Raw genomic sequence first — 18,720 nt, forward strand, 5'->3', positions numbered from 1 at the left:
ACGCAATTCTAGACCAAAACAAGGATTAAAACCTAACTCAGCCCAGCAAGGTCTTTATCCAAATTCTCTACAAGAGACCATTCTAATTCTAGAAATGACGGGATATCCTTTTTGTTGAACTGCTTTAGTCAAGATAATTAAAAAATAAGTGTTCCTCATTAGATAAGGAGTCGGGGGCTATGTTCATTTCAAAACTACTTAAAATCTCTGCATTCAGTCATTTGGCGACATCCTTTAGTCCCTGGTGATAGAGAATGCATTTCAGAGATGAGTTCCCAGTGTCCTATTTACAAGTGTGAAGAGTGCCTTCCACTTGTGAAGGCCAGGCTTACTCCAGAGCATCCTTTCTCTTCAGACTAGAGGTTGTTTTCTATAGCATAGTACATGCCCTTTCCATTTTGCCACCACTGACATTTAGAAGACAGGAGAATCACAAAAAGGGCAGGGGCTTTGCAGTAACCTCTTAATCCAGTCAGGATCTGCAAAAGGAAGACAACTGGTATCAAAGGTTAGCTTCAGAAAAGGAAACACAATGAAATGGGATGAGCACTGGTCTGCAATATGAAGAGACCAGCATTCTGGTCCTGGCTCTGCAACTAACTAGCTATATGCCCCTTAACAAAGCACTTAACTCCTTCTGAGCCTCAGTTTCCACCATTCTAAAAGAAGCTACACAAAATCTGTGGTTCCCAGAGCTAAGTCTGTGATGAAATTTTCATTCCTCTGTGATGAAACAGGAAAATAAAGGTAAGGCAATGAATGTGTCATAAAACAACACTTACTTAAAGGATTATGCTTTATTCTGAGATTATATTCTTCAAATGTTGTTAGTGTTAAAATATTCTTTTATAAAATTACAGTACAGTTATTTTTAAAAAACTGCCATTACTTAGAGAAATAAGAATGGCAATGCCGGGTCAATACCCCTCCCCACTTTTTTCAAACTTTCCCAGTCTATGAGATGCAGAAGTCTTAGAACCACTCTAGAGCCAGTGACTCTTTTCTTTTCAAAAGCTACATGTGGTTCAACTCAGTCAACTGGCAGGGTTTTTTCTTTTTTAAGTTTCAATCTTTCCCAGATGTCCTGCCTATTAAATAGCCTAGTAATTCTCAAATGCAGTGAATGTTAAAAGTTCCTAATAATTTGCTTCAAAAATAATCCAAGAGAAAGAGGGAAGTTATAGGAGTATAGCTGAAACAAAAATGGCCATGAGTTAGTAAATTTTGAGAGATGGGCACCTTAAGTTTCATAGTATTTTTCTACTTTTGTGTATGATTGGAATTTTCCATAATAAAAGTTAAAACAGAATATAAGTTGCCAGTACACCAAGTTCTTAGAATTAGAAAGCTTCAGCCAGTTCAGAGCAAGAGTCTATTTTTTTAGTTAATCGAGACCATAAATTTCCCAAAAACATGTATATGATGTCAATGAGCCTAAGACCATAAATTTGACATCGGTATGGATATTTATATCACTTCATTCCTTAATATCTGCAATCTTACTTCCAACTAGTTATCTCAAAAATGTGTGCTTTGTTACCAGGGCTTTTAGGAAAGAGAATATAGATGAACTAGGGGGAAAAAAAATCCATCATGGCAACTGGAAGAATGACTCCAACTGCATATCCTATTACTGGTTCAGCAATGTTGTTTTTGTATACAATCTTGTTTGTAGAGCTTTCATTGAAATGCAATCCACATATGCCCCCTAAAACAAGCTCTGACATTTTTTATCAGTGAATATTTATGAATATTTGCAGTGACACAACAGCAAACTACAGATGTACTTAACTTGCATACTAAACATGCAATATGGACTTTAACATGACACCTTCCAATTCTCAATTTTTAATTAGTGCTATGGCTTCAAGATAATAATGTAAAGAGCAGAACAAGCCTGTTGCCCATTCCTGACTACATAAACTACGCAGTGTGTCTGACTCAAGTCATTAGTCTGAGGTGCTGGCACTTTGCCAGCATGCTCAAGCGCATCTTCCCAAGGCTGGGAGAGCATTCACCTTCTGGAGCTGGATGTCGGGCAATGCTGTCATGGAGCAAACATCTTCTGTATATCAAACTCTGGCAGGACTGGTAAGTTAAAAAGCACCTAAAAGAAGATAGATTGTATTGTCAAGGGCGAGTTTGCTTGGGTTCTACCAAAATAAGTGAAAGCTGCATGATGTTGGAGGTTAACTTCAGCACAGACTTAATTATTCCAAAACTACACATAAGCAAAATGAGCAAGCAAAAATACTCCACAAATTCATGGCAAAATGAAAGGGGAAGCAAAGAAGAAATGGCTATGTCAAAGTACTCGGGAAAGGGATATAAGACTCCTAATCTAGTCACTGCAGCTTCTTTTTTGTCCATATTTACAATACTGGGAAAGAATTTAATCTGTCCATAACTGACTGTACTTTGAATTCTTAATAGGTTATAAAAAGAAACTGATCATGTATTATTTCGAAAGAACAGAAAAGTATTCTTGTTCGTGATTTTAAGACACTGACAGTATAGTGGGAAAAACCTGATGTATACAGAAGACAAAAATGATGGGAAAAAAGAGGACATTAATAAATGTTCTTGTATAGAAACACTCAATTCCATCTAATAACCATTCACTGAACACCTACCAAACCCAAATACCCACTGCCATTCAGTCTATTCCAACTCATAGTGAGTACCTACCAAGACCAGGAAATAAAAGTCGATGGCAAAGAGTGCATTTGGATTTTACAGGCAAGGTTTCCCAAAAGATAAAGGTTCTGAATCAGGCAACTAAAGAATGGAAAATGTAAAGAGAAACAAATGCTGAGAGAAGTGATTCCAAGTAGGTTCACCTTAAGCAAAGACTTGAGTATCCAGAAGAAAGATTATATCTGAGTGAGAGCAAGTACCCATTCTCACATACAGAAGTTATACTGAAGCATTGAGTCTCTAAATTTAATCAGATAAAATAGAAATTGTTGGTAAAAACCCTATCTGAGAGGCATCAATGCATTGTTATGTTAGGTGACTCATATCAACCTTATGTACAACAGAAGGAAACACTGCCTGGTCCTGAGTTTGTGTAACATGTGGTGGTTACAAATGTGAACTCTGGAGCCAAAATGTTAGGCTTTTAGCTCTGCCAGTAACTTCCCATGGGACTTTAGATAAGTTTTTTAATATCCCTATACCCCAGCTCCCTCCTCTGTAAAAACAAATAGTCATAGTCCCCCATCATGCATGGTTGCTGTGTATTGCTTAGAATAGTGGTGGGCATTTTGGCAATGCTCAACAAATGTTAGTTGTTATTATTCTTACAAACCCAAAATCTAAATTCCTCCATTAAATACACCAAATTAGAAAATGTGTAGGAATGCAAAAAAAAAAAAAAAAAAAATTGCCAAAAAACTCAATAATGGAGTAAATTATGGACCATCCATATAAGGGAACACTATAGTCAGTAAGGGAGCTCTGATAGCGTAGTGCCTAAAGGCACCTGACTGCTAATCAGAAGGCTGGCAGTTCAAACTCACCAGCCACTCCTTAGAAGGAAGATAGGGCAATCTCCTTCCGTAGTGATATTGCCTTGCAAACCCAAGGAGGGGTTGCTATGAGTCGGGTCCAATTCAACGACACATAACAACAACATAGTCAATAAGAATGGGAAAAATGCCCACAATATTTTATAAGAGAATTGGCAAGCTGCTAAAGATAATATGTATAGCACGATCTTGTTTCTGTTGAAAAGAAATAAGAAAAATTCATTCAGTGCTTCCAGAAAGAGAAAAAAAAAGGCACTGTTCTAGAAAGAACTGTGTACAAAACAACCAAATTCCCTGGTCTTATGCAGCTTTTTAGTCTAAAGGAGGGAGAAATAACAAGAAAAACAACAGTATATTAAAGGGTGGTAACTACTAAGGAGGAAAATAAAGCAAGGAAGAGAGATGGAGAATATTGGGAGGGTAGGAGGTCAGCAAAATGTGCTAATTTTAGGTAGTATGGCCGGGGACAGCCTAACTGATAAAGTAACATTTGAGGAAGCCATGTGGACATCTGCAGGAAGAGCATTCCAGGCAAAGGGAATGGCTACTGCAGTGTCCCCAAATGGGAGTAGAGCCTCATGTACCTAAGGAGCAATGAGGGCAGTGTGCCTGGAATGAAGCAAGCAAGGAGAAAAGTGGGAAATGAGGTTAGGGAGGGAAAAAGGACTTATAGGTCACTGAAAGGATTTTTGCTTTTTACTGATCAGAAATGAATAGAGGGGTGACATGAGCTGACAAAGTCTTAACAGAATCATGACCATGATCACAGCTATACTGAGAACAAACTGAAGGGCAAGGATGGAAGCAAGAACAGCTGGAAGATCACTACAATAAACTAGCAAGAGATAATGTTGTCTTCAACCAGGGTTATAGAGATGAAGGTGGTGAGAAAAGGTTGGGTACAAATTTGAAATGTCTATTAAATATCCAACTAGAAATACTGAGTAGACAATTAGATATGTAAGTCTAGATTTGAGGGAGAGGCTCAGGCTAAAGCAATAATTTTAAGTCACTACTGTACAAGTGATATGTGACCACCAAGAGAGAAATGTTGACAGAAGAAAAGGTCTAAGGACTGACTGCAAGGAGATGAGGTAGACCAGCAAAGATGACTGAGATTGAAGAGTCAGAGGTAGGAAGAAAATCAGGAGAGCACTGTGTCCTCGAAGCCAGATGATGAAAAGTACCTCGTGGAGGGAGTGATTTACTGTAGCTCATGGGTAAAGTAAAATGAGACACATGAAGATTACCTTTGAGAGTGAGACTGAGGGGAGAAGGAAAACTTTTACCTTTCATTTTACGGACTTTTATACTTCATTAACGTGTATTACTTTTTCATAATTTTAAAAAATGTAATGTTATTTCAAAGGAAACCATTATTACCAAAATAAATAAGGAAACCCCTACATAGCAAGCAGTAAAACTGTCCTTAAAGAGCATCCTGCATTAGTCATACCGATGATAAAAGTCCAAGCTAGTTTTTATAATAGCAGTTTTTCTCCAACATAAAAGGATGAGCAACATATATTTTGGATAGATAAATACTTTACAGTGCTAGTTTGAGGAATACCAAACTGAAAAGTGAACAGAAGCAGGAGCTTGCTTAAAATGGCTTACCGAAGCCAAATGTGGCCATTGGAACAGACTGCCTGTTTTCGATCTGTGAATGGCAAGATCTCTTTACACAAACTACAGTGCTCAGGGAAAGTCTGTTTGTTCATCTTCTTTGAGATATGTCCAATCAGCACCTAATAAGACAAAGTAGTCAACAAAGCTTAGTGGCGAGCGCAGGATTTCCTGAAGAAAAAGTCTACTAAGACAAAGGAAAATTGAAATAAAAATAAAGATGTAGTATTGTAGAAGAGTTAGAGATTTGTATTTCCATATAGGCTGATCTAAAGAGTGAAAAAAAGCTATTCCTTTCACCTGTGTCAACTGGCTGAATAAAATAAATTCATTAGGGATTATGTAGTAACAGTGTGAACCACAACCACTAAAGGCAAAACTATTCTGAAAATCAAAATCTTATTACTTGCCTCAGTTTAGCTGCTTCTGAAACAAGGACTTCATTGTTCTGTTAGAAGACAAAGTATTTAGCTATTATTTATAATGTTTTGATTTTAAAAAGGAAAAAGCATAGTCTCTATATGCAAAATATGAGAAACACTGTTATCTTTGTAGAACTCTTGCTGTTGTTAACTGCCATCGAGTCAGCCCCTGACTCATGGTGACCGCATGTACAATGGAACAAAATGCTACCTGGTCCTGTGACATCCCCATGAATGGTTCAGATGAGACTGTTGTGATCCATGGGATTTTCACTGGCTGATTTTTGAGACAAAAATTTCTTAATCTGTCTTAGAAGCTCTACGGAAACCTGCACAGCATCATAGCAACCCAAAAGCCCCCAGTGACAAACTAGTGGTAGGTGCATATGAGGGATACTGGTCAGGCATAGAGCCTGGGTCTCCCATATGAAAGGCAACAATTTTATCACTGAACCACCAATGTCACTTTGCAGAACTGTTACAAATGTCTTATTCCTTAAAGAAGGCTTACAAACTAAAAAGAAATTCAGGATTTTAAAAGTAATTTTAATTTCACTTTAAATGACCCAAAGACCTATGACTGATCCCGCAGTCTGCAATCTAAGCTCCACAGATCCTCACTGCAGAGAAAGGGGGAAGGTAGTGGTGAGAACGGTCAACCAAGCAGGGATCTCAGCCTTCTATTTTTCTTTTATCTGCTTTGTCTATTAGGATTATATTTCTTTTTAAAACACTGATCTACTTCATTATTTTGTTGGGAAAAACTTCACTGGATCTATCATCAAGAGGCATGGGATAAACCAACCCTTAAAACCTATCTTCTCTTAATAGCAGTTAATGGCCTTCAAAATATTGAATCCATTTATGTTTATCTTCTTATGGAAGAATCCTCTAAATGAGCCACTGACTAAAATTAATTCATTTAAGTTGCAAAGGGTATCTTAGTATCTCAGAAGTTCGTGCACCCTGCATATAACTTACAAATTTAAATCTCATTAACTTTTAGCCTTTCATTTTTCAGGGTTAAGAGTCTTAATCCTATTTATAGTCCCTTGTAGCAGGGATGCAGGAGCTCTGGTAGTATAGTGCCTAAGGCACTTGACTGCTAACCAGAAGGCTGGCGGTTCAAACCCACCAGCCACTCCTCAGAAGGAAAATGGGGCAATCTACTTCCATAGTGATACTGCCTCGGAAACCCAAGGAGGGGTCGCTATGAGTCGGGCCCGACTCGATGACATATAACAACAACAACATAGCAGGGATGCACACCCCTACCCCTCTTTTCTAGACAGACCATACATCTGTATAGTTGTATTATGACAAAACCTGCCCAGAATTCCTCTAGTACTGACACACTCAAATTTTAAAGGATTGCTTCTATCAATAATCTTGATCATGCAAACCCAACCTTATTAATTTAACTTGTATATTCTCAGTGGGGGTGATATTACCTCCAAGGAGAAAAAAATTGGTTCTTGGAGAGTGAAAATAATTCTTACTCTTTTTATGTGTAAAGTACAGATGTGCTAAACACATACACAGTATCATCTGTGGTATTAACATTTTATGGATGGGGCTATTAGGGAAAATTGTCTAAAAAGCCTCCTTCAGGGGATGGGGTGGTAGGGCAATAAAGAAAAAGGTTGAGAAATGCTGAAATAACTATATTAACATAGAAGCTGAGGATCTCGGGAACAATTAATTACTAAATCAGCTTTCTAGAGTAAGTTTTTATGTATATAGTCGGATTTTTAAACATGTCACACATTGTCGTCAATGAAAATTCAGTTGTTATTAAAAACAAACTCAATTGTTATAGATGGGCAAGGGTATAATCTTTTCTTTAAACTGGCTGTTAGGGAAAAACCATTTATGTCGAGTAGAATTCTGACTCACTGGGAACTTTGGTGGTGTAATGCTAACCAGAAGGCTGGCAGTTCAAACCCACAAGTCACTCCTCAGAAGGAAGACTGTGTAGTGATACTGCCTCAGAAATCCAAGGAGGAGTCATTATGAGGCAGAATCGACTCAATGGCAGTTAGTTTGGTTTTTGGTCTGGAAACCTATAGGACAGTGTAGAACTGTCCTACAGGGTTACCAACACTGTAACCTTTATGGAAGCAGACTACTACATCTTTCTCCTGTGGAGTGGCTGGTAGGTTTGAGCTACCAACCTTTCTGTTGGCAGTTGAGCGCTTTAGCCACTGCACCACCAGGGCTCTGCTGGAACCTCATGTTAAATGTAGCTTCCCCAAGCTCCTGAGCCATCCTGACATTTACTACTAAACTGTTACCAACGTCCATTACACATTTTCCAAAATGTTTTTGCTAATACCTCATTAATCCTTACAATACCCCCTCCAGATCCTATAGAACAGTGATAACCAGAATACTCTTGCAGACAATTTAGACCATAATGAAATGTTTAAAAGTTGACTTTTAAGCAAGAGTAGTCACTTAAATGAACAGTACATCTTAACTACTCTTAAAGATTATTGTGAATAGCTCACAGAAGCAATAATTTTACAAGTATACATACACACTTTCCAGCAAGAAAATGCAATGAATGACATGTGAATGGTTTAATATTTAACATTAGAGATAAAGAGAACTAAGTTTATTGCCTTCAATCAATACTTTGAATATTTTACCACATAATTCATTCCTTAGAGTATAAATTCTTCAGGATTTTAGCAGCTGTTAGCTGAAAAAAGGTTCCAAGGTACTTAAGTTTGGATAAAACTGGCTAACCAAAGTTAAACAGCTTCTTTTCTGTGGGAATTCTCAAAACCTGTAACATGATAATGGACACTGGGACCTCTAAAAGGAATACAGATTATGCTGTATTTCCCCAACTAGATAACTCTAGTGACAGTTCTATGGAATACCTTTTGAGTAACACTGTAAGATTGTTCTAATACCAAAATAAAGATTGTATCTAGTTTTTACAAAAGCAAAATATACATTATTCATATATTCTTCCCGACTATGGCAGAAGACCTACTCAAAGGCTTTCAAATGGAAAACAAAACCTAAAAAAGAAACTTTTGCAAACAGGAGGGGAAAGGAGCACAGGGTACCACACTCCCACTGCCATGACTGCACCATCATGTACTACCCTACTAAATGCAGCTGCCTCGAGCTCATCCATAGCCTGGAAATCTCACCCCATAAGACCTTGTGTATCAATGAAGCCCATAGTGTGGGAGAGAACCAAAACATCCTTTATGTGATACGACTATGTCCTCCACATTAATCCATGTTTCCTACTTATTCTCCTGTATCTCATGCCAATCAACTACCTACAAAATGTCGAAGCAAAAGTTGAGCATTAGGAATTCAATTTAGGTCATTTTTTCTCCTAAAGAAAGTAGCCTTTCCACAGTTGCTGTGTTTTGGTTAATAAACACCTACCCGTGCTGTTCTGTCATCGTATTCTTCATCAGACATTAAGAAGTTACAGAGTCCTCTGGTAGGGATGCTTGTATTCTCTGTAATCCAGGTGTGCAAGTAAACTTCTCCTAAGACTCGTTTCATGTGTTCCCTAGTTAAGTGCATTTCCACGGCTTCAATTTTCCCTTGTATCTCGAGGAGCTTCTCTTCCATTGGCTCACGGCCTCCAGCATCACCAGACTGGGTGAGTATGTCATCAGTAGGCTCATCCAGATCACCTTCTTTACTCCTCTCCTGAAGGCTTTGTTTAGTCACCTGTTTAGAAGTGCCTTCTTCTTGTGGTTCATCCTCAGCATTGCCCCTCCCAGGTGAATCAAGTAGTAAGATTTTTGAGTCCTCATTGGAGGGCTTCCATAAGGCTTCTGAAGGAATTTTCTGCATTGACTGATACAAGATCCTCAGGAGGAAAAGTTTAAAACGCCAAAAATAGGTAGCTCCACTGCTTTCAATCTTTTTCTCTAAAGCTTCATGTAAAAATTGAGGGATATGTTTATCTTTTAAAATCTTCCAGCGTACTAGATCTATTAAATCTACCTGCTTAAAGAGATTTTGAACCGAAGATTCCAGGAGCTGAGCAGCTGCCTCTTCAAAGGTTTTGAGAGTAACAAACTGGACCTGGTAGTTTTTGTTAACAGGATGGAGGCCATTGACCATGCCCTCAGTGGTAATGACAGCCAGATATGCACCACAGGGGCTCACTGCTATGCCGTGAGTCCTCACTGAGCCAAACACATCTGAGAGCTTAATCAACTGGTGTTCAAACTTTAATGCAACATCTGTGAAGATGGGAATCAACTGCCTCACTTTCCCATCACTGGAGCACGTGTATACTGTTCCATTCTGTTTGTCTGCAGTCATAGAGACAATTGGCAGTGAGTGAAGGCCTGTGACGTGGGAATTGTGAACATTCAGACCTGCTTTGGAGATCAGAAGAAGACACCAAAACACATAGGATCCTCTTGCAGCCACCACTAAACTACAACTACACTTCTGGTAAGGATGGTAAAGTGGTACACACTTGATGCTGTGCACAGGCAACTGATCCATTTCTTTCCACAAAACAACAGGCTGCCTCAAAGTGAAGTAACCTTTAACTGCTTTGAGATTGACAGGAAGAATTTTTACAGGTCCAAAAGCACTTCCAACAATAAGGCCGCTCATTTTCCGATTATTGTGCTCATATTCCCACCAAAACAAAACACTAGGTGAGTTGATTCCTGACTCAATTGTGTTGCATGAAGAGATGGATTCCTTTCCTACAAATGGCAGCTGGAATTGCCATACAGCAATATTTCCATTTTCAAAGAGGACTGCCAGGAGCACACTACCAACATCACGGCATTCATTGTTATGCTTGACCTGCTGTGTGGTACAGATGCCCGACCACTCCATTCTGATCGGTGTCTGCATGCTATGTCTCCTCTGAAACTCAGCAAAGTCCCCAAGATTTCCTTCTGGGGCTTCATTCTTAGAGAGCCTGTAACTGGTCTCATAAAGACGTTCTCCATAAATCTCAGTCAGATCAACCAGCTGTACCCACTGTAGTCTGCTGAGGTTAGCCTGGATGGTCAGGCGGTTGTCCATGGTCAGTGCTGCCAACAGGCACCTGCCATTAGCATCACAACCCATGGGGGACCAGCTAGTGTATTTGAATCCTCTCAATGGTGGCAAAGCCTTTCCTTCAGGATTGAACACCCTATCCAACATGAAAGTCTGACTGACTATGGGGTCTTTAGAGGTGGCAAATTTCTCCTTACACTCAGCAACTTCTTTTTTTGAGCCAACCTGAAAATAAGAGATATGAAAAGTATCAGATAAGTATTTCAACCTAGAATAAATACATTTATATTACTTAAGGCTATATTAACAGATTGACATTAACACAGTAATTTTGAATTCTGTCAATTTTGGCATGATATGTATTTAAAAGACCAAGTACACATCTAATGACTAAAGGAAAATTTACTAGAAGAAATGGTGATCTTTCTAAGGACCAGAATAAAATTTGTCATTATTCTTAGCCTGATTTCCATTGTCTTAGAACTGACATGAGCAGTAGAAATTTACTTGATTCTTTTTTTTGGGGAGGGGGGTAAAGTGAGGGGGAGGACAGCTGTTACATTGTAGCGATGCTAATCAGTGCCACAAAACAAAATGTGTATGATCTGTTGAATGTAAAACAAACTTGCTTTGTAAAATTGCACCTAAATCGATCTTAAAAGCTTGCAAGCAGCCATCTAGATGCAATGATGGGTCTCTCCTCGTCCAGAGCAAAGAAGAATGAAAAAAATCAAGATTCATGGAAACAATCAGTCCAAGCAACTAGTACACCATGCAATCCTCAGCTTACACAACTATGAGACCAGAAGAACTAGATGGTGTCTGGCTACCACTGTCAACCACTCGGAGGGGGATCTATGTAGGAGATCCTGGATAGAGTGGGAGAACAATGTGGAACAAAACTCAAAATCATTTGTGGGGGGGGGCCGGACCAGGTTTGCTGGTCTGATAAAGCCTGGTAGAACCACTGAGACTATGGCCCCTAGCTGCCCTTCATAGCTGGAACTGAACCTACACCTGGGGCTTCTAGCCAAACGAAAGGCAGGCATATGAGGTGAACATTTACACTAGGTAGGTACACTCCTTAGAGAGAACAATCACGGGAGAATAGAAGGGCTGTGTATACACAGGGACACAGCTCAGGGGGCAGGAGTCCATGGAGGGAAGGACACAGGGAAGAGGTAACTATGGGGAAGAAGTGGGAGGGGAGTTGTTGCATTGTGGTAAATTGTAGTCAATGTTATGAGACAAAGTGTATATGAACTGCTGTATGGAAAGTGAATTTGCTCTGTAAACTTTCACCCAAATCACAATTAAAAAAAAAAAATTGCACCCAAATCCCAATAAAAAGTTAAAGGAGATGTACTTGATTCTTAAGAGTCAACAGAGCACTTAGATCTGAATCAAGTATTAAAAAATTCATGGAAGTATATTCTATATACATCTTTTGATACAATTAAGATTTGGATTTTTATACTATCTTTGCAATATAAATGTCAGTTTTAAGTTTGCTATCTGAAATGTTATTCATAAACTAGGCTGAGAGCCAACTCAAACTACTTTGTTTACTATTTCATAGATAACTTCTGCTCCAATTAGACTATTCCACATCTGCTTTCCCTGGCTCCCTTACCCAGATTGCTCCCTTTCCTTCTATCTAAATCCTATCCATCATAACTCTGAGGCTTTCTGAGATCATTCTAATTTTCACAGTCTCTTCTCCTCCAAGTTCATAATATATACCACCCAGCCTTTTGATGGGAGCTCTTTAAAAAGACTTGACAGGAACATATACACGTAAATATAAAGATAAAGGGAGAGATAAATGAGAGTGGTCCAACAGCCTAAAAATATTCTGGAAGGTTAAAACCAAAAAAGACCTGAGATCAACCAAAAGATGGTCTTTGTTATGTTAGAAGCAGGAAGAACAAGGATTCGACCCATTCACTCTATTTAGAGAAATGGGTAACAGAAAAAGAAAGCAGAATCTCTTATACCCTTTTTAATGTCCATCTCCTTTTTCAAGGAGGCTTATCTTCAAACTAGAAAGGGTAGAACAAACATGATTAAAAGAGAATTCAAACATAAAATTTATATGGGTAAGAGTCATTTAAAATTAGTTTAATTCCCAAACCCAAAGGAATTACACTCTAAGACACAGAAAGAACTTGGCAGATATTGAACTCAGAACTACCAACTACATTCCTTGATAAAGTTTGTACAATTAGGGATGTGTCAGAAAACCAGAGTGCAATACATAATTTTAAAATATGCCAAACACAGGTAACAAAAATTACAGAATAGTAAGCTAGATAGAGAATAAAATTTTTCAGTGTAATAGCAAATTAATGGCTTAGATAGCAGTCATCACTAGCAATTAATAGAGGATAACTGGAATAGTTTAATCTTATTCTTTTTCTGCTAAAATTGCTACATGACAATAAATAAGCAAATAAAAGGTAGACATAAAGTCCACCAAATGAATGAGATGACTAATTTTTCCTAAACTGTGTTTCACAGACTACCACTCCCCTAAATGTCCCTTGAAAGAGTTCTGTGGTCAAATACGTTTTGGAAATGCAATATATTATATATTATTCCCCCTTAAAAAGTCACAATTCACATTAGCACATTAACTGCCTTGGCCACGGAGCTACTGTAAAGCTACTTACTTAATCAGAGGTATCTAAACATTTTTTTACAATAGAACTTTTTAGGGGGGTGTTTCTCTTTATTATCCTAAAGAATACTCTTGACTTTAGAAAGACATTTCAAGTAGTCTCTTGGATAAGTTGAAGATATATGAACTGGAAATTCTAATTAATTAGATATTTAACTGGCTAGTCTGATAATAAAATAATGTTAATCAAAGCCTAGAGCTTTGTATGGGTAGATAAAATTTGAATTATGACATAATGAAGCATAGGATATGACTGTAAATCTGTGGTACGATTAAAGACTGCCTGGGTTCAAATCCTGGCTCTATTACTTACACATTAGCTCTGTGACTGTTAGCACATTGCTTAAATCTTCTGGCCTTAATTTCCTCATTTATAAAAGAGAATATTACTATTTAGTTAGGAAGATTAAGTAAGTAAATACATGCAAAAGCATACATTAGTAAGTGCTCAGTAAATGTTAGGTGTGATGATTATTAGGAACACTGATGGTGTAGTAAATAAGGCATTTGGTTACTAACCAGAAGGTCAGTGGTTCAAACCTACCAGCTGCTCTATGGAAGAAAGATGGGACAAACTACTTCCATGAAGATTTACAGCCTCGGAAACCCAACGTGGGTTGCTATGAGTTAGAATCGACTAGATGCCAGTGAATTTGTTTGGTTTTTTTTTGGTATGATGATGATTATACTTTCTGAGGATTAAGTACATATTAATGAGATACAAGAAATTTGTAAAATAAAGGATAGACATAAAATTGTTCACCAAATCCTACAATACTATACGGAGCTCTGGTAGCATAGTGCCTAAGGCACTTGACTGCTAACCAGAAGGCTGGCAGTTCAAACCCACCAGCCACTACTCAGAAGGAAGGTTGGGCAATCTACTTCCATAGTGATACCACCTTGGAAACCCAAGGAGGGGTCGCTATGAGTTGGGTCCAACTCGACGGCACATAACAACAACAATACTATAAACAAGATAGAAATCTTTAAAACAGGTAAATTACTACAAACTGAAAGTACTGTAGAACCAAAGGTAAACTCACACAATTGGTAACCCACAACAGCAGCACATAATGAAATACTCTTTGTTCCACCCGTTATAGAAGAATGATTCTTGGTAAGATGGAGAGTAGCACAGATCTTGACCACTCAGTAAAATCCTCATAGCTTCACGGTAGCAATTTCTAATATAATAATTTTAATTTGCATACTGAACCTCCCCGCCCCCACTCTCCATATTATAAAACTAGTTAAACAAATTAAAAAGAGCACGCAGGTGTCCAATGAGCACACTGCTTAAAGCCCAGTTCCAGAGTCCTGCTTCTGACAATTCATTTAATTATACACTATCCCATTTAGTTATATACTATCCCATTTCCAGGGAGCTCTGGTGGTATGGTGCCTAAGGCATCTGACTACTAACCAGAAGGCTGGTGGTTCAACCCACCAGCCACTCCTCAGAAGGAAGATTGGGCAATCTACTTCCATAGAAACACCACCTCAGAAACCCAAGGAGCGATCGCTATGAGCCCGGGCCGACTCGACGGCAAACAACAACACAAGCACTAACAGCTAGGTACTTTGTAAGCACTTGACAGATAAAAAATCATTTGAAGCTATTAGATAGTGAGCTTCTTGAGGGCAAGGAATAGCATTCCAAAGATAGATAATATTTATATAATGTAGTAAAAGTAAAGAGATATTATTTTTCTAAGGCTCTTAACAATCAATACACATTAAATTACACATACATTATTTGAATGTGGAATTGTACACAACTATATGATTCACTAAATACTAGTCCAATGGGAAGGAAAATTGAGACTTATTCTTAAATCACTATTATTGTATAAAATGTATATCATTCACCTTTATATGACACATCCTCAGTGCCTGGGACAGTAATCTGCATGTAGCTGATAATTAACATTTAATTAATGTTTGAAATGTTATACAACCGAAAAATTTCCTAAGAGAAACACAAATCTGAATAACAGAATCATGGGGCAAAAGCTTCAAATGGGTTAAGCATCTAGATTTCTAGCAGTGCTATAGAGTAAAATTATGATCCAGATTGCTGATTGTCCATCTTCTTGGGTTAGAACAAAAGCAATCTGGATAGCCCTGAGTAGATTCAAATTCCCAAGGACTGTCAATGGACAGAGCCATCAGAGTACTGATACAGACTTCTTTACAGTCCTACCATTACAGCACAGTTTTATCCCACAGAGGCTTCTTTCAGAAGGGACAATTAGCATTCATTCACCAGGCAGTCAGAGTCTAGTAAGACTGCCAATTGATTGATGATTTGTGTGATATGCATACCAAAAAACAGTATGGAACAGGAAAATTCTATTAATTAATTTTATGCATGTTTTTTATCAACTATTAAAGAGATACATAAGAATTGCCTATTACTAGTTAGACAGTTGTGGAACTAATTACAGAGGCAAATTTATCAGAAAGGTAAAAATCATATCCACAGGCTCAACATTAATCCACACTCTTAATTCCTTCCATTTTACTTCTCTAACTCTCTAGAAAAACTTGAGCTCATCAGTTGATTTGTCAGTACTTACGCAAACAGGAAATCATGCTCATGACTTAAAATATGTAGGCACATGAGATGAACACCTTATTCCTGACACTCAGAATGCCCTTTCCTCCCTTCCTGTTAGAAACCAAGTATGTACCACATTCTTTAAAGACCTGTTGCAGATTCAATAACCTTCTCTGCCCGTCCCCTCACTAGTCCGTCCTTTCTTTAAATTTCCTCTGCTAAAGTATTCAATCTCTATCATATTGACACATACACTAAACGTTTTTTCTTGGGATATGCATATGAACATTTTTAGAAACAGTAAGTTCCTTTTCCTTAGAGGATACATGTTTTTAAACCTCTTTTTTCTGCCTCTGCCCTTGTGGCAGAGAATTGCCAGCATAAAGTCCACTCAACTTGTCTATACACAGATGAATTTGTTCACATCCTCTCCAAGATCTTAGAAGGTTTGGTCAAACAAATCTACCAATGATCTAATATAACCAGATGTCATGGAGTCAATTCCAACTCATGGCAACCCTGTAAGTGTCAGAGAACTGTGCTCCATAGGGTTTTCACTAACTGATTTTTTTGCAAGTAGATCACCAGGTCTTTCTTCTGAGGCACTTCTGGGTGAACTAGAATCTCCAACCTTTCCTAGCAGCTGAGCACATCAACTCGGGGGATTCACATAATTCATGTTTAAAATAACTTGTCTGTCAAGACTAAAAGTTTTTAAAAATCCTTTATTTTCACATAACACATTCTCTGTTGATAGACACATACTTTCAAAACATTTATCATTACCTGACATTACATTATTGTTTGCCAAAGAATGTACACTTCATGAGGGCAGGAACTTTGCTTTGTAGCCACCTGTATTTCCAGGACCTAGGTCAACGCATAGCATATAGTGGTATTTCAAATACACTTTGACAATCACATATGTGCATACAAATCTATAAAAGAAAAAGAGCCTCTATATGTCTACACCACGAAGATAAATCATATGGCTTACTACTTTTCTAAAAACAAACTTAATTTGAAAATCGTGACAGTAAAACAATAAAACTTAAGGAACCATAAAGCTCTGAAGGTAAAGTTAGATTTTATGAAGCTGAAAGCACTAACTTTACATAGAAACCTTGTACTTGAAGTTTAAGAACTGTGTTTGTTTCCAGAGATCTTATTTTTCATCCTACATTTCAATGATTTTTAGCTATTAAAGAGAAACTGGAGTATAAACACCAAGATCTAGTATTTTACCCATCTGCCCAGAGCGAGAAGAAAGGATCATTCATAACAAAGTTGCTAAAATATTTAAGACAAGGGAAAGGACCAGTTTATCCTCTCCAAAGCAAAAGAGGCCAAAACCAAACTCGCTGGTGTCGTTTCCGACCCGAGCGACCCCTCCTTGGGTTTCCAACGCGCTATCTCTACGGAAGTAGATTGCCCAACCTTCCTTCCGAGAAGTGGCTGGTGGGTTTGAACCGCCAGCCTTCTGGTTAACAGTCAAATGCCTAAAATAGTAAACAAAGCCAGCCAGGGCCTGGGGAGTAGGCCCCAGACAATAGAAGCAACGGCAGAGGTTGGGTCAACAGGGGGTGGAGTTTCGCAAAGCACGCCAGTAGTCAGTCAAACACTAGGGGAAACGGGAGGATTGGCGGGACTCGGCTCCGGGGCGGGGGGGAGGGGGGGCTCATCCAAAAAATTGGGCGCAAAAAGCTCCAAGGTTCTTCCTCTTCTTCTTCTCCCCTTTTTTTCAAGCTGCAGCGACCCTGGCCACTTAAGAAAATCTTGACGCTGGGTACGAGGTAGGGAATTCCCGCGCTAAGCGCCGGCCGGGATTCCCCAGGGACGGATGACGCGGCTGCGGGAGGGAGCAGGAGAAGATCCTAGGGCCCGGCCCCGGAGACGACTTACTTTGAGGAAGCAGCTGTTGAGAGGGGCGGGCACAGAGGTGCGGTGGATAACCAGGTCCTGGCCCGGGTTGTGCACGTCGCAGATGAGCTCCAGCACAGCGATGCTGCGGGCCGTGGACACCGACACGCGGTGGTCCTCCGACCAGGAGAGCGGCTCCAGGCCGCTCACTGCATACTGCAGCTTCACGGCCGGCTCCCGCCGAGTCACCATGAGGCGGAAAGAGGCACTGGGCCCGGGAGCCGCGTCCGCCCCTGGCTCTTTCGCGCCCGCCTCACCGCCCCCCTCGCTCTCCTCCTCCCCAGGTGGGGCAGGCCCATCGGTCTCGGGCCCTACGCGGGCCTTGTTGGCCGTGGACATCTTCCCTTAACTCCAGAAGCCAAATCCCCGGGCGCGCAAATCCCGCGTAGCAGACCCCTTGCAGCCTCCCTCACAGCAGCCGCCAGCCCCCTCCGCGGCAGTTTTCTCCCCTCTGGCCCCAAGCGCCGCTGAGCCAAGAAGGACCCCACCGTTGCCGGGCGACCCAGCCCTGCCAGGTGACTAAGGAGCTGCCTGTCTAGAAAGCGCGCCTCCTCTGCAAGTCCAATCCAAGTGTTCAGGGCTGGCTGCTCCTTGTCTGCAAGCGAGTGAAAAGAACCCTGAGAAGAAAACGTGGCTCTAAATTCACCTCGTGCGTAGCAAGCAAAGACCCTGTCTCCTGGTGACCAGTCCCTGGGTCCTTTAGGAGACTCTCCAGGCAGAGTCAGTAGAGGAAGTAGTAACCAGGTGGTATCCTTTTACGATTTTTTAGAGGAATCCAAAGAACTTAACAAGCATTAACACCTGAGTAACACTAATTTCTGCATTCCTGCAATCAACCAAGCCAAGGGGGACGGAGTTGTCACCTCACATTAGTCGGTGCCCTTCGCCCTCAAGGCTTTCACTTTCGTACCTCCCTGTCCGTGCGCCACAGCCCTTCCGCTCCAGTACCGCTGCAGTATTACTTAT

The 18,720-nt window shown here is 39.7% G+C and overlaps 1 protein-coding gene across 1 annotated transcript; it reads right to left on the reverse strand.

The window, feature by feature from the left end:
- Window positions 1–414: 414 nt before the first annotated feature.
- Window positions 415–18,093, reverse strand: GTF3C4 (general transcription factor IIIC subunit 4). The gene is made up of 5 exons (XM_007944199.2): window positions 17,737–18,093; window positions 8,993–10,816; window positions 5,148–5,278; window positions 2,019–2,107; window positions 415–479 (listed from the first exon to the last, which is right to left on the reverse strand). The coding sequence occupies exons 1-5, from the start codon at window positions 18,091–18,093 to the stop codon at window positions 415–417; spliced, it is 2,466 nt and encodes an 821-aa protein (XP_007942390.1).
- Between the last annotated feature and the right edge of the window lie 627 nt (window positions 18,094–18,720).

This window comes from Orycteropus afer, unplaced genomic scaffold (genome assembly GCF_000298275.1).
Source record: "Orycteropus afer afer isolate SDZICR_OR568_19922 unplaced genomic scaffold, OryAfe1.0 scaffold00123, whole genome shotgun sequence".
Lineage (NCBI taxonomy): Eukaryota > Metazoa > Chordata > Mammalia > Tubulidentata > Orycteropodidae > Orycteropus > Orycteropus afer.

Excerpts from the sequence above, each read along its gene's own strand:
- GTF3C4 (XM_007944199.2), bottom strand. The coding sequence starts at position 18,093 with ATGTCCACGGCCAACAAGGCCCGCGTAGGGCCCGAGACCGATGGGCCT. Across the intron at positions 5,279-8,992 it reads ACGATGACAGAACAGCACGG|GTGCTGATTGGACATATCTC; the intron begins GTAGGTGTTTAT and ends TTGTCTTATTAG. Across the intron at positions 2,108-5,147 it reads AATGGCCACATTTGGCTTCG|GTGCTTTTTAACTTACCAGT; the intron begins GTAAGCCATTTT and ends ATCTTCTTTTAG.